General features: G+C 36.1%; 1 protein-coding gene across 4 annotated transcripts in view; it reads right to left on the bottom strand.

The window, feature by feature from the left end:
• Nucleotides 1–15,462, bottom strand: part of LOC142334769 (uncharacterized) — a 56,188-nt gene that overhangs the window by 11,829 nt on the left and 28,897 nt on the right. For 3 of the 4 annotated variants that reach the window (XM_075383055.1, XM_075383056.1, XM_075383058.1), the window contains 5 exons: nucleotides 13,473–13,808; nucleotides 12,778–13,026; nucleotides 12,137–12,432; nucleotides 7,301–7,792; nucleotides 5,944–6,283 (listed from right to left, as the gene is read on the bottom strand). In XM_075383055.1, coding sequence (XP_075239170.1) covers nucleotides 5,944–6,283; nucleotides 7,301–7,792; nucleotides 12,137–12,432; nucleotides 12,778–13,026; nucleotides 13,473–13,808 — 1,713 coding nt within the window. The remainder of the gene's footprint in view (nucleotides 1–5,943; nucleotides 6,284–7,300; nucleotides 7,793–12,136; nucleotides 12,433–12,777; nucleotides 13,027–13,472; nucleotides 13,809–15,462) is intronic. The other variant, XM_075383057.1, reaches the window with a different exon arrangement.

Raw genomic sequence — 15,462 nt, 5'->3', positions numbered from 1 at the left:
CAGCTAACATTCTAGCAAATAACCGCGCTAGCTTTGTAGATCTGCAGCTTAGAAAACAGAAAACAGACCGAAAAGAAGAAATATAATTTCAGTCCATTCTACTAAAGGCGGAGATGATAGAGCTTGATCAAGAGTCTGGATAACTGACTGCTCCTCCTATTAGCTGCTCTCAAATAACCTTCTGAGTGGCACCCAATTGTCTTAGTTGACCTTATATCCTTGAAATAGAGTAAGAAAAGTCATATTGATAATGAAGAATTTTTGAGAACGACGCCAGTGACGTGCTTCCAAAATCTTAATCACGCGAATGAACAAAAAAACTCTCTATTAAGAATGAAAAATGACGACGAAATAAAATAAATAGGAGTACAAGTCCTGAGTTACAATACAGAAATGAATCAGATAACGAACAGCAACATCTATTACCGTGCCACATGGCGAAATTTCTTTAAAAAAACATTTAGAAAACAATAGAACCTCATTTTCCAAAACCTTGAGTTTTAAAACAAATCAATCAGCATAACACTCTAAAAACTGTGGCATCACGCGTCCATCAGTATCGGTAAGTAGAAAAACAAGTGTGGAAATAGCACAGTAATTTGGCAAAATTGAAGAATCTTTTTGAAAATAAGATGCATCAGGCAAGCAAAAATTACAAAATTAAAACTCAAATTTTCAATTCCAACAAAAAAAGCAACTTAAGAAGTCATGAAAATATGTCATGTCTATGTAGAAAAAGAGCCAAAATGAATGTAAATTCAAAATTCAAAGAAAAAACCTCTCAAAAACAGTTGGTATCCAAGTCATTAAAGGGAATAGCTAACAAATGCAACCGAAAAATTGACAAAACTTACGCGGTACTAGAAGGCCAACGCGAGCTGTTATTTTCGAGACTACGATAAAAGACCTCACAAGTAACAAAACGAGCAAGACTCCAAAAACCCACTTACTCTTTTAAAGAAATAGTTAAAAATCAAAACATAGCCGGGAGATTAACGGAAAAAACCGCCGTTCACGCGCTAGACGCACATCGGGATTGAAACAGAAAAATAAAAAGAAGAGATTGAAGTTGACAAAAATTTTTTCTAAGTTTCAAAAATTGCTCGAATTCAGTGTGCAGTTTCCGTTAGATTCTAAACCCATACTTACTTCAGCTTCTAAACTGAAGGGTATTAAGCTTAATACTAATCTCAGCTCGCAACCACTGAATAATTCAATGCTAGAAAGAATTTAAAATCTATTCAGTTGAAACAGTGAGTGAGGTAAGTCAGAAGTCAAATGTGAAAATCGTGACTTATGTAAAACGAAACACATGATCAAAAGGTAAAGCGAAATAAAAAAAAGAGAGCACCTAAATAATAGCCGTTTGAGAGGCTGACGGCGGCAATTAATACACTAACTAAGTTAGGTAAAATTATTACTCATCAGCAACCGATAATACTTGTCATCGTTGAGTATAAATTTATGGTCAACTAAGTGTGCTATAAAAAGTAGCAAAAACTCAAAAGCAATTTGAGTCAAAGACACAGAAAGCACTCGCTTAACTTCAACAATTCATTAGATTAATTTAGGCCCCCTTAGCGACCGATGAAACCTGTCATTAATCAGATTGAGTGCGAAGATAACAGTAATATTAATAAGTACACGCTAGACCCATAAATTCATTAACAATTTTTGCAAGCAAAAAGTGTCAATGCTAGAGAAAATAATAACCATAAACACAAGCAAACACCTAGATTCGATAGTGCCTTATCTTGGAAGGATGTGATCAGTCATCAATGAGTAAGTGATAAAATAAAAAAGACCTACAAAACTAGGCAAAACAAAAAAAAAACCAGGTATTATTGAAAACGAGCTTTGACAATGTAGTGAAAAACCTTTAGTCATCGAGCGAAAATGGTATGCAGCTTCCACTACTCCTCGTTATCAAGCCAAGGAGACCAGTCATTAACGAGACAAAAAAGCAAACAGAATGGACAAACAAAGAAATCAGTGCACTTTTGCTTAAAATACTACAAATTTTTTACACTAGCGGCTGTTCAACTTGTTTTTGCACTTTTATCCTCTAATATTTTTAACTTATTTTTCCAAAGGCCCTTCAATGCGTTCAACCAATGCATAGTTGTGTTTATTGATTTCCTCAAGGGAATCAATGAACAAGGGAATTAATGAACAAGAGAATCAATCAAGTCTTATCAACTGTCCCTTGAATAATTCAATGAAAATAACTATGCATATTGGAACACATTGAAAGACCGTTTGAAAACTTCAGTTAAGAATATCAGAGGATAAAACTGCACAAACAACTCAAAAAGCCGCTAGCGCAAAAAAATTCGCTTTCAAAACTCGAAAATTTGTTTGAAACCAATTTCCCACTCCACTTCAAAAATTCCTCTTGAAACCTACTTTTTTCTCTCTGTTTACAATTCCAGCATGCCTGAAATCACCACTCAAATTTTATCCTCCCTGAAATCAAGAAACACAGTGTAATAAAAAAGACAACGACAACCTTCGAGTATCGAAATTTAAAATTTTTAACATGCGACTGATTTACGTTGTTTTTCTCACATATTCACCAATATATGTTTCAACAAATTTTAAAAACTATTAACAATAAAGTTACTGGTTTACCTTACCAATAGGGTTAAACTGCTGTTTCCTTTAATTGTTTTGCTAAAACTTTGACCAAAACTTCAGCATTTTCATTACATATGGCAACAAATAGTCTCCTTTAGCCAATTGTGCCCAAATTTGCAGGAAGTACAGACCTAAAATTGCAGATAAAATCTTCGTACACTGAGTTAACGGCTATTTTTACAACTGCTTCCAAAAATAGTGCTCTAGGATTACGATTTTGATTGATACTTGTCCAAACGATATTTTTGAGATATTATGGTAAGATTTAGACCAATAACCTGTTTTTAATAGACGCGCGACTAGAGAAAGGATAATTTTAACCTCAATGTGGATTTATACAAAGAGAAATCTGATTTCATTTTCGCGGTGGCATTTTGAAAATTACTTTGCCTTTTTTCAATTTTTTATGTCAAATACAGACAAGTAAGATTTCAAATCATAGTTTCGAATAAGCGTTTTTTTTCAATTTTCAATACAATCTTGAGTTCTGCCTTATTTTGTTCATTTGTAGTCTCATTACCCACTATCATTAATCCAACGTTCTATTTGCTTCAAAAAAGATGTATAAAACAGCTTATCCAAAGACTTCAGTGATGCCTGATGTCGCTTATTGTTTTAAAATTGTTAAATTTGTCAAAGATGTATAAAACAGCTTATCCAAAGACTTCAGTGATGCCTGATGTCTCTTATTGTTTTAAATTTGTTAAATTAGTTTATTCTTGACGTCTACCTTTCTAATTTCAATTCTGTCTGCCTGTAGCTCAGTCTCATTATTGAGTTGTCATTTTAGTTAAACAAAAACTAATTTTCATAGCAGTTTTATATCCTAATTAATAGTTTAATAACTTTCACGCGATTTACGGTTTTAATTGCTTTGACATTGTTTCCTCTCAAATTTCAATTGAAAACTTTTATGCCAGTAAACAATTTAGGGTTCAAAAGCTTCCTTCAGTTGATAGCTAATGCTATTACGTATTTTAAAGCCATTTGTTTTGAAAAATATCAGAGCACTTTTTATCAACGAGTAACTTCTCATTAAAGACAGGTTCTATGATGATGCTAAACCTTAATTGATTGAAAAACATTTTTGTAAATTCATACGGCACGCTTTTAATATTATGAAATTCACAAGCGAGATTCCGCTCGCTCCAGTTCAGTTGCTTGCTTGAATACATAAATAAAACCTTATAGCAGAAGAGAGCGTTTTTACCGAACCCGCTCTCCGAATACCACTTAGCAAAAAACCGCAATTGAAGGCCTTTATTAGAAAGAAATTGCAACGATAACTCAGTCTTCATACAATATAGCAAATCGCAATAGCACCTACATAGCCGCTTTAAAAAGATGGGATGAAACTCACATCAACTTGGCCAACGCGGAATGTAGTATTCCTGTCACAATATATAGCAGCCGCATTCCCCAGCTCAGTTTCTTCACATACACAAGATGAGAGAATAAGAGAACAAATCGAAGCTTCATACAACGATTACTCAGTCTTCATACAATATAGCACTTGGCGCTAGCACCTATATAGCCGCTTTAAAAAGAAAGAACATAGCCGGAAAATTGCCGGAAAATAGCCGCCGTCGACGCGCTTGATGCACATCGGGATTGAAAAAGAAAATGAAAAAAAGAGATAAATTTAGCGAACTTTTTCCTGTTTTTTCTTTTCAGTGTCAAAAAGTTCTAGTTTGGCGTGCAGTTTCAGTTAAACGCTACATAGCTGTCAGATTGCCAGAAAATAGCCGCAAAAAGTGAAGAATATGGACATAATGTAAGGAACACCGTAACGAAAAGACTAATTCTTGATTTCTGAAGGTTAAAAACCAAATTTAAAATTAAGAAAAACAAGTCGTCCGAGACAATGATCCATCCTTCTTAAAAATACAGAAAAAAAAAGAAAAAGCAAGATTCAAACATACGAAACATTGAAACATTTTCCAAAAAAATGGTCAAAAAACTTTTAAGACTGCATTTATGAAAAAAAATTTAACTGTTTTTCAAAAACTTAACGCCAAAAAATGATTGAATTTTTATTGAAACGAAATTAAAGTCCCTCATGTTACACAAAAAGACTATTTCTAGTAATTAAAACCGAATTACAAACAAAAACTGACAAAAAATGGAAAACTGCCAAAATCGGATTAGCATATGTACAATTTCATAAAACAAAACTACATCGAGGAAGAAAGAGGCGTTGAGTATGTAAATTATCAAAGGGAAGTTGCCATATTAACTGATTTTTGACAAAAAAGACGGCTGAAACATCCAGAAATGAATAAATTAATAGAAAAAGCCAATAAATTAACTAAAAAATCAAGAAATATGCGCCAATTTTGAACTTGAAACGCATTTTCCGGCTCTGCAAAAAACTGTGGTAACAATTTTCGAGGATTACATTTCCATATAGCATCGAATAAAAATTATTTCTACAAAAAACCATATAACAACCAAAAAAACTGGGCCACTTAGACAAAAAAACGGCTAAAAACGGTTATCTATATGTGCCATTCAGTCAAAAACTAATTTTCGGAAAAATTTAAGTCAAAAAGTCATTCACTAAACGCAGCACATGATCAAAAAACTTCTCTCACCCAGAAAAAAAATCAGTTCACACGGCAATTTTACTCACTTTCGCTTTTAGGTCAAAACAGCGTCTGAACGAAAAGTACTTCCCGTAAAAAAACCTCAAGAAAACCAATACTCCTCTTCGCGTCGTAAAAAACCACTCTCTTTTCGCTCCACTCTTCATTTTGTTCAGCAACAAAATCACTCCAAATTTTTTCACGTGTTTCATTTCCTGCTTAGAAATTCACTCCAATAAAATCGATTAAAAAAAGACTTCTCCAATACTCCTCTTCGAGTCGTAAAAAGACAGCGCCCCAATACAATTCAAATTCTTTGAATTGTAAAAAAAACCAAGAGAAGGCCAAAAATAGCCCCAGCTATCGCTTTGCGGCTATTAAAAAGAATAAGCAATAGAAGAGAGTTATCATAGTTTCCATTCACATTCTTGTAATGAAAACATTAATCTCTCTATTTGCTTTGTTTTAACTGACGTTTTTCACGACTTAGACACTGTATTTTCGTAAAAAGTTGACTTCCTCTAATACACATCCTCTAAAAATAGAAGTCACCTTTTTAAAAATATATATTGCCATTACTCCTCTTCAAGTCCTAAAAAGGGCAGCAGGACTAATAAAATTGATACAAACATCGTTTGAGAGCAATTAATTAGGAACAGTGGTTAACCCTTATTATCAAAGATTGGACAATAAACAGTTAAACTGGTACAGGTGAACCAACCTTCGGAGTCCCCCGTTTGCCGCTCTGTTTGATACATTTGATCCAACTGTCTGGTTCAAACTTGGATCTGATCTTTTCGCACTTTCTCCCTGGCCGTTTGAAGGCAGTTGTGAGCTCAGACTCCCCGAGGACTGACTCTGTGTCATTCTGGATGTCGCAGCTCCTCCCGCTCCACTTCTCGCCACTCTATGCTGGGTAGCACTCATGCCTTGGGTTCCAGTGGCTGGGTTGGCACGTGCACTTGAAGGAGCAGAGGAGGTTGCTGGAGGTACTTGTTTAGCAGGTCCACCCGGTTTTGCGATTCCAGATGAAGTTGGCTTTGCAGTTCTCGCTGTTGTTGCTGAAAAGTAATCGTTGGTCAAAAATACTAACAAAGAAGGCATATCAAACACGTGCAATGATAGTGAAAAAGCTAATGTGTTTCGTAGCAATGCAATCTATGTCAAGTTTTATTACCGCTTGCATCCACTGAACAAAAATTGTCACCACATTTTCAACTCTACAGATAAAAGACAAGATCGAGGAAGAGAATGAATATTTTGGGATAAAAGCGATTACAACTTTAAAGGATGAATACTTGAACACGGCGATTAGTTTTCTGAACTAAAATTGGTTAGAAGAGGACTCCTTAAAAAGCATAACAAAGAAGCTGAAGCCGCGGAAATTGATTTGCTGATATGCTAAAAAAAACTGCAACAATTATGGCAAAGTTAATAATTCGTTAATAGTAAGTAGTTCTTGTTAGACTTTGAATCAATTTTCCTCTCCACTTTAGGATACATATTCTAAATAATACTGGCTCAGGAATAGAGAATAATTATGGGATGATAAACAGGCGCTACTTAATCAAGTCTCCTGCAGAACAATTTAATTCCTTTTTCTAATGTTCTAAAACAGCAGAGGCATTCTGCGGCGAGACATGATGTTCATCTAGTAAGAAATTACAAGTTTCGTGAAAATATTGTTAACTTGTAAAATGATCAGCTCGAAAAATTTTGCAAATTAAAAATGGACCTCTTCAAAGTCTCTAACGTCTTATAAAGATTTGCAAGTCGAATGGAAACTTGGAAGAACTGGCAGGTTTTGGGCAAAAAACGATTTATTAACCATTCGCGGTAAATCTGTTGAGTTACACTAGTAAAACTTATTTTTGATTGTTTTACAGAACTAAAAGAACGGCTAGGCTATCTTTACTATCAATTCAATTTATATCTATAAAGACTATTAAGTAGAGAGAATATCTAAACATGATGCAAAACGCAAAACGTCCACGTATACTTTAAAAGAGCACAAACGTGCAAAGTCAGACATGCGGACAAGACAGCACAAGACATTAGATTACAGACACATTTCAAACCTTTCTCTGGTAATTTTAAACGGGATATTCTGGCCCCCCTCGGAATGCCCGTTTGGGGTATGCTTCTTGACAACCCATTGCCGACAGCATTGCTTTGTCTCGTATTTTTGGCAAAGCTTTGTTGCATACTGCGACTACTTTCCAGAGCAATATTAGATGACTGTAGGTAACTTTGGTCCAGGGAAGCACCAGAAGACGACAGACTGTCGTATGGTGACGTCATTATTTGCGACTTTTCCGACTTCAATTTAAGCTTGCTTTCTTTACTAACAACGTGACCACCGTATTTCATTCTCGACATTCTAAGATTTGACGAGATACCGTTTGCTGCGTTTAAGAAACTGTTATAACTTTTTGAGCCACAAAGTAATTCTGCATTGCAACTTGATGGCTCTAAGTCGTTATTATTGCTGTCCTCTATATATTCCAGCTGGTCCAGATCTTCCAAAGATGAAAAGTCGGCACTGCGACTTTGACGCCGCCTTCCGGAGGCTATATCAATAAAAAAACTAATTTAAGAAGCATTCTGGGCGCAGGATATTCAAAAATTGCAGCTTTAAGTGAGCAAAACCAGAGAACCGCTACAAGTACCAAAAGAAATCTTGACTTCGCAGAATTCATCAATTCTTGCTAAAGATAGCAGACATAAATAAGCTTTCAAAACAGTTAATTTAATTAATTATTTATTTTGAGAATATATCATAGTCAGCAAATTGTCGGAAAGTAGCCGCTGTTGACCCGCTTGACGCACATCGGGATTTAAACAAAAAAAGAAAAGATAAAAATAGACAGAATTTTTCCAATGTAAAAAAGTGTTCATATTTGGTGTGCAGTTTCATTTAGATGCTAAAGTTATACTTAATCCAGCTTCTAAACTGAAGGATATTAAGCTTAATATCAATGCTAAATAGCGACCACTCTTATGAACTTTGATGACCTGATCCATAATGACTTTATGTCCATGTTTATAACCCAATGCATTAGGACATTATAACGTGCTTCATCGGTTTATCCAGTTTCTTTTGATTTTGCTCTTTTGACCTTGACTGTATTCATTGCATTGCTTAATGCAATCACTTAAATAATTAAAAACAAATTCAGTTAGAATTGTGAGTGAGATACGTCAAGTCAAACGTGAACGTCGTGACTGCTGTTAAAGAAAAATGAGATCGAAAGTAAAACGAATTGCCGGAATAGGTGCGAAAGAATAGACTTGCCTGCCGTATAATAGAGATAGAAACAAATACAAGATGAAAAAGTTATCGATGCCGCTCAAAAATCTATTTATCAAAAAATTGATCAAGCTTTAAAATTAAATCCGCAAAGCCTTTTTATCAGGGACCTTCATTACAAATATAAGTTCCTTTGACCTTAAGCAAATTCAAATTAAACTTAGGTTTTAAGTTTCAAAAGTCATTTTATAGAGTGAGGTAAGTCACGTATGATCAAAATCTAATCAAACAACTGAGCAAAAAACGTAGGCTAAAGAGAGTGAGCAATGACGTCACGCGCGCAAATTGTGCTTGTTTTACATATTTATATCCATTAGTTCTAAAACTTGAAAAAAAACTAAATGTATATTGTAACAAGCTATGAAAAACAATAATAATTGATCGAGCAAAAAAACTACAGAAAAACTTAGAGCATATTAACAGCAACAAGGATAGCGCAAGAAGGACAGAAAGTAAATCCGGTATTTCAAGCTTAATTAATCAATTGTCTCCGGTTCAAAAAAATGCTTCTCCTTATTTGAAACATTACGACTAAAGTCGAACGATTTGCTCTCGAACGACTGGCGAAGATGCAAAAAATTTAGAAGGTGGCAAAGGCAAGAGAAACTATTATGGTGCAAAAACTTCTGACTGCAGAGGGGTTCTAACAAGCGACATCTCGAATGATATGAACGTTAATCGCTCACAATCGGTTTTATCTTAGCAAGAAACCTTACATAATTTTTGAATGCTCGCAACTCATCACTGAAAAGAAAAGTCAAGCTGGAGAAAGTCACCAAAGAAGTGAACTGGAACGATTGCTCTAGAAGAAAGCGGTCAACCAAAAATTTTGCATAATAAAGACACAGGTTTACAATAATTGCCTCAAACTTCGTTAGTGAGCAATTAACATAAACCACATCAGTTTCGTTAGCGTTGAGGTAATGTGCTCAAATAAAGTTACGCAGCTCATCTATATTAATTCTGAATCTATTTGCAAGAAGTGATAATACCAGTGCCAAAAAATGGATAAAGATTAACAAAATTTTTCATGTGCAAAGGAAAATCTAAGTAAAAAGTAAAGAAAGAAATTTGATCCAGCAAACAGACGTAACCCTTAGACGTAGAATTATCGTTAAAACATTTAAGTCTACTTTCCTGCTTCCTTTATTTCAGCTAAATTTTATATTTAAAGATGAGAACATTGGTTTTCTTAATTTCTTAAAGCAACATCTGACGCGGCTTTTACAAAGAACACATCATGTGTAGGCAGCTAAAAATCAGAAAGCTGAAAACATCATTTTAAAAATTTGTTCAGCATAATTCCGACTATTGTTTCTCAGCTGTTAAGAAGACCAGCTAATGAACAAAACTCTATTTTGAGAGGAAAAATTTGAATAGCAGGTCAATTCCCCAGAAGCACGATAAAACATACCCGGCAGACTGCCGGAAAATAGCCGCCGTTGATTCCAATAAGCATGATTGGGACTGAAAGAATAGAAGATATTGAAAAAAAAAAGATTTTTGTACAAAAACATTTTTTAAGTCCGATTTATTTTGATGGCATGTCGTAGTTGAACATAACGTACTTCTGTTTCTTAGAGAGAGGCTACAGGGGCTACTATCAATACCAATAAGCATTAGAGATGGTAACAAAGACTTATAGGAACCACGTTCAAATAGCGGGCATCTAAAATTGGGCTTTATGGGTTTATCCCGTTTCCATTTCTGACTTCAATTTTTTATACCGACTCTGTTCATTTTGATTTGCTTTGCTTTGCAACTGATGTTCAAAATCACTTTTAGCATAATGAGAGAAGAGAGAAACTCGCCTAGAGAAGTCAAAAAGATTTCACGCAAAATGTTGAAAAAGCGGCAAAATGAGGTAAAGCGAGACATTTTTTTATTCGACGAAAAAAACAAGTCCTGAAATACAATTCAAAGAATTGAAAGAAAAATTCAGACGTACTCTACCTGACCAGCAGATCAATTGAACAATTTCAGCCAGAACACAAACAAAATCATCTCATAAAATGGAGAGACAAAGAATCAAACCTAAACAAAAATATACTCATTGCTATAACTCTTGAAGCTTTTAAACCTAAGGCCAAATTTTTCCCTTTAAAAACACCCATTTCAAAAACATGTTAAAAAACAATTTCTGCTTCCTAAATCAGTCCAGTATTACATCAGCAATTCCAAACTTAAAATACTATAGATCGATAGACAATAATTTTTAAAATTTCAAAAAATAGAAATTCGTTCTACTAAAAGGATGAAAGCCATTCAATTGCCCGCCTAGCAACTACTGCCCGACTATTTATTAACATGCTATCAAACCCTGGATGAAATTACCTGGCTACTGAGGGAAGAAAAAAATAATTAAAACAAATATTTTGAAAAAACTTGAAAAAAATTGCAAATTTTATCAAAATACTTCTATAAGTCGAAAGGTTAAATTGTTCAAAACAAATCCATTGAAACTAAATACCATGCAGTAACTGTTTATTAGAACGTGGAATACGTTTTCTCGCACTTGAGAATAGACGAATATCAAAAACTGACAAAAACTTTAGGAAACCTTAAAAAAATGCAGATTTTATCAAAAAAATGATAAAATTCGAGGCATCAAAATGTTAAAAACCATTCCATTGTTACTAGAAACTATGCAGTGCCCTATTAACAAAACCTCAAAAGAGATTGCCTGGTCCCTGAAGCTGGAAAAACTGAAAAATAACGAAAATTTTCAAAAACCTGAAAAAAATGCGAATTTTACCAAAAGTAAAAATCGCTAAAATTTGTGATATTGAAAATTTGAAACCTATTCCATGACAACTAAAAATTTTTAAGTAACTTATTATCCAACCACTGATGAGGTTTTCTTGCCCCTGGAACTCAAACAACTTGAATAATGACAATAAATGTCAAAAAATATGAAAAAATTGCAAGTTTTGTCAAAAAATGCTAAAATTCATGATGGCAAAAAAGTTGAAAAACATTCCATTACCACTAGAAACTAAGCAGTAATCTATCATCAAACCCCTTATCAAACCCTAGATGAGGTTTCTTGACACCTAGAGCTAAAAAAACTCAAAATATGACAAAAATTTTCAAAAAACCTGAAAAAAATTGCGAAAAATAGTATCATTTTGCGTGTTTGTGTTTGTAGTACCAAAACATATAGCTCATAAAATGATCATAACAAGCAATTTTGTCTCGCAAAAAGCTTTGATCAACTTTTAAAAAATTCAACCTAAGACTAATAAAAAAACTTAAAAAAATCACAAAAAACATGAAAAATTGCACCATTTTGAGCCCAAAAACTCTTAAAAATGACCTTTTAACCTTAAATTAAGGCCATCCCAGCAGCTGCACCACTATAAGCACTTGAAGGACTACTAAAGCCCACTTTGGGCCTCTAATGAAACTTAATGCCCGCTGGGCTTTACCGGTTTATCCCGTTTTGAAAGATCAAAGTCATTGAAAAATGTGTGAACACATCTTAAAAAAAAAACACGGCGCACCAATACAATTCAAATTCTTTGAATTGTAAAAAAATAGGAGCGCTATAATAGCCGGCTTAGAAGATGATGGCGGCTATTAAAAACATTTAACATATACGTACTTTGTTTAGTCGAGTTTGAAGCGCCATTTGGAGGCCCCTGAGCTGCAGTTACAAGCTTGCTTCTCGGAGGGGCGCCTTTTGTCACGGTCCTTGGCACGTTGGGTCCCTTTGACGGCTGTCCAGGTGCCGAAGGGCTGCGACTCTCAGGTGTCACTTGTCTGGTCCTGTTTTTCATCACAGTCTTGGGCGGAGTATTTAGCATAGATTGTTTAGGACTTGGTTTCTCTCGACTGCTCGGAGCTGTACTTAAGACTCCCTCACAGTCCGCATTAAGCGAGTCAGTAGATCTCAAACTTCTAAACAAGAAAAATTGACAATTTATTTGCAAACATTGTTAATAGCAGAACTAACACTTAAGATAATTTTCTGCTATTTATACATAATGGTGGTTATGAGACTTAATTCAAAGCCTGTTAATCTGGACACATGATCCAGCATATCTGGTACAATAAACATTTAAAACTAAGGATGCGTGTAAGGGATGCGGAAAGGGTTTTGGGGTAAGATTGCGGGGTTTAAATGACGTGGAGGTGCAAAGGATATAATTTCGAACCGACCAAGAGCCTGGTTTTCTTTGACCTTTAACAAAGAGAACCAAAAAAATAACATTACAGAATCGCGTAGAAGTATTAATAGCTAACTGCATAGAAGACGTTTGTGGCATTGGTCTGTGACTCTGCTTGACGACTGTCGACGGTGCTGTTGGTATCTGTCCCGGGTTCTTTCGTTCACTGGGTCTAGATGTGCGTGGGGTGTGATAGTTGGTTGCAGGTTGACTGGGGCGGTCTTCGTTCCCACTCTCACTACTGCTTCTCAAATTCAATCTATGCTCAGTTGATCCAGCACCACTCAATGATCCACGGCGCACAAGAGAGTCTTTGGAGGGAAAACTGAAAGTTCAAAGAATCCAAAATCACGTACTTCACGGATCTTTTCCGTTTGTGAACCCCCCCCCCCCCCCCCAGCTTAGTAGGTGCATAATATTTGCACCCCCTCCCCACTGACGCACCTGCCTTATTGTGACAATGATTAACATGTAATAACACGTGCTCTGTAATGGGGGGGGGGGCATAACGTACTGGGGGGGGGGGGGGGGGGGGGCGAACGGAAAAGATCCTTCTTCACTCTACTCAGGCCTCTGTGTTTGCAATTCATTTTCCTACCAATTTTGGAGCCTTTTTGATTAAAACGTGTCAAGGGCGAAACTTTCAAATGATGGATAACATAAACTTCATGAGGAGCTGACTCAATATTTAGTTTACTCATTAAACCTCATTCTCAATTCTCTGTTCAAAAAATGTTTATAGGTTTGTAATATGTAGGAAAATAGGCTAACTTTGACAAGCTGTCATTTGAGAAGGCAGACTTGGGTTTGGTGAAGCTGCTGTTCATGTTATTCAGGTTATGTCCACTGGCACTTTTGAGTCTCTCCTGGCTTCCCATTCCAGAGGAAGCAGCCGATAGTTTTCTGGCACTCAATCCAGGGTTGCTACTGTAGACAATACCAGACCCACCCCCACCTTCAATGTGAATTGAATTCTCCTGGTTAAACACGGAGTCATTCATCGCATCAACATCATCGCCCGTTGCTGATACTCGTCCGAATGAATCGTTCATCTGTCGACCTCGAACTGATGGTCGGTTACCAGGAAGCGAATCGCGGGAGCTGGTTCTATAATGACAATTGAGGTCATCCAAGAAAGCCATCACCCAGATAAGAAACACATTATAACAGGTAAAACCATACACGGTATATTACCGGAAACTAGCCGCCTTTGATGCCCATGACCTTGATTGGGATTGAAAGAAAAACAGAAAATAAAAATTAATGTTGTACAAAACCTCTTCATTTCGTAGTTAGACATACTCATGTTCTTTAAAGAGATGGTACAGGGGCTAGTAACGACACCAATAAGCACTAGACATGTTAACTAAGACTTATAAGCACATAACCGACTAATGTCGGGCGAATGGTTCTCAAACGACCGCCGAGCGGTTGGCTTAGATATCGGTAGCACCCAGCTTGGGAGAGCTGCTAGCTTTGGGAGGAGAGGTGGATCCCCAAGCGATGGGGGAGGGGGGAAGGGTGGGAAGGCTGAACGAGAGGAGGGTCCAAATCACCAGGCAGACGAGGGTAGATGGGGGCGTGTTGGGTGTGAGTGAGTGTTAATGTGTGTGTGTGTGTGTGTGTGTGGGGGGGGGGGGGGGGGGGGGTAGGGGTGGGGTAAGTCAGGGGGACTACGGGGCGAGGGTTCAAATTTTTGAGATTAGGAACCACCCTGAACACTATTAAACTGTCTTCTTAACAGTTTTGGTGAATCGCATTCGCAGTGGCTGCTAAGACGTAAGGCTCTAAGAGGACTTAATGCCCTCCAGGCGTTACCTGTTTATCCCGTTTTTGAGGACGAAAAGTCAAAGGGTCAGACGAAAAATGAATCAAGCAAAAAATCACATACAAAAAGACTACAGCACTAATGTAATTGCTGCAAACTTCGATTGAGAGCAATTAAACAAAGTTCAAGGAGCGGGCATGTAAAATTCGTCTATATAGGTTTATCGCGATTCGATTTTTGACTTCGTTTTCCATTACAAAACCGGAAAACACTATCCACCTAATTGGAAGAAGGGCCTCCGATAACAAACAAATCAAATACCAAGACATCCACGTAAGTAAACAAAACGCTTTAAAAATAGAAAAAAAAACTTCCTTTCTTTTAGAAAAAAAAGGGTTATCGAAGTTATTTTTCCCGACAACGTCAAGCTCACAATGCCTGTACTTAATGGAAGTTAATAAAGCAGGCATCAACTTCGTAGAAAACCGCTAAAAAGGGCAGCACAAATAAAGTTTGGCAAGAAAAGAACGATTTTGAAGTATGTCATTGAAGGTCATCAAGAAGTGGCATCAAGGTCAATTAACAACACAATTAACGCTAGAACTTTTCGGCATCTATTACAAAGTCACTAACACCTGCCGCTTTGACAAAAAAATAGATACCCCAAAATATGGATAACAAAAGAGCCATTGAGACCTATTTATTAGTGAGATTAAGCGACAGATTAACAAAAAATTGCAAGAAAATTCAAAATCCAAGAAAACGAAGTTTTTTGAAAGCAAGTGGATTCCAAGTAGTGAAGACTCTGAGATATGAATGGAAACCACTAAATTGACCAACATTGGACACATTAGAGAGCCATTTAGAGCTTTCCATAATAGGACTAAACGACAGAACAGAAGAAAGAACTACAAAAGATGGCAAAATAAAAAAAAACAGCCACTATTTTTCAAAAACAGTTAGTGTCAAAGTCGTTAAAAACCACTAAATCCA

Source organism: Convolutriloba macropyga, chromosome 2 (assembly GCF_964194025.1).
Source record: "Convolutriloba macropyga chromosome 2, txConMacr16.3, whole genome shotgun sequence".
Classification (NCBI taxonomy): domain Eukaryota; kingdom Metazoa; phylum Xenacoelomorpha; order Acoela; family Convolutidae; genus Convolutriloba; species Convolutriloba macropyga.
The sequence above is the reverse complement of the archived record's forward strand: the minus strand, read 5'-3'. Positions and strand labels throughout refer to the sequence as shown.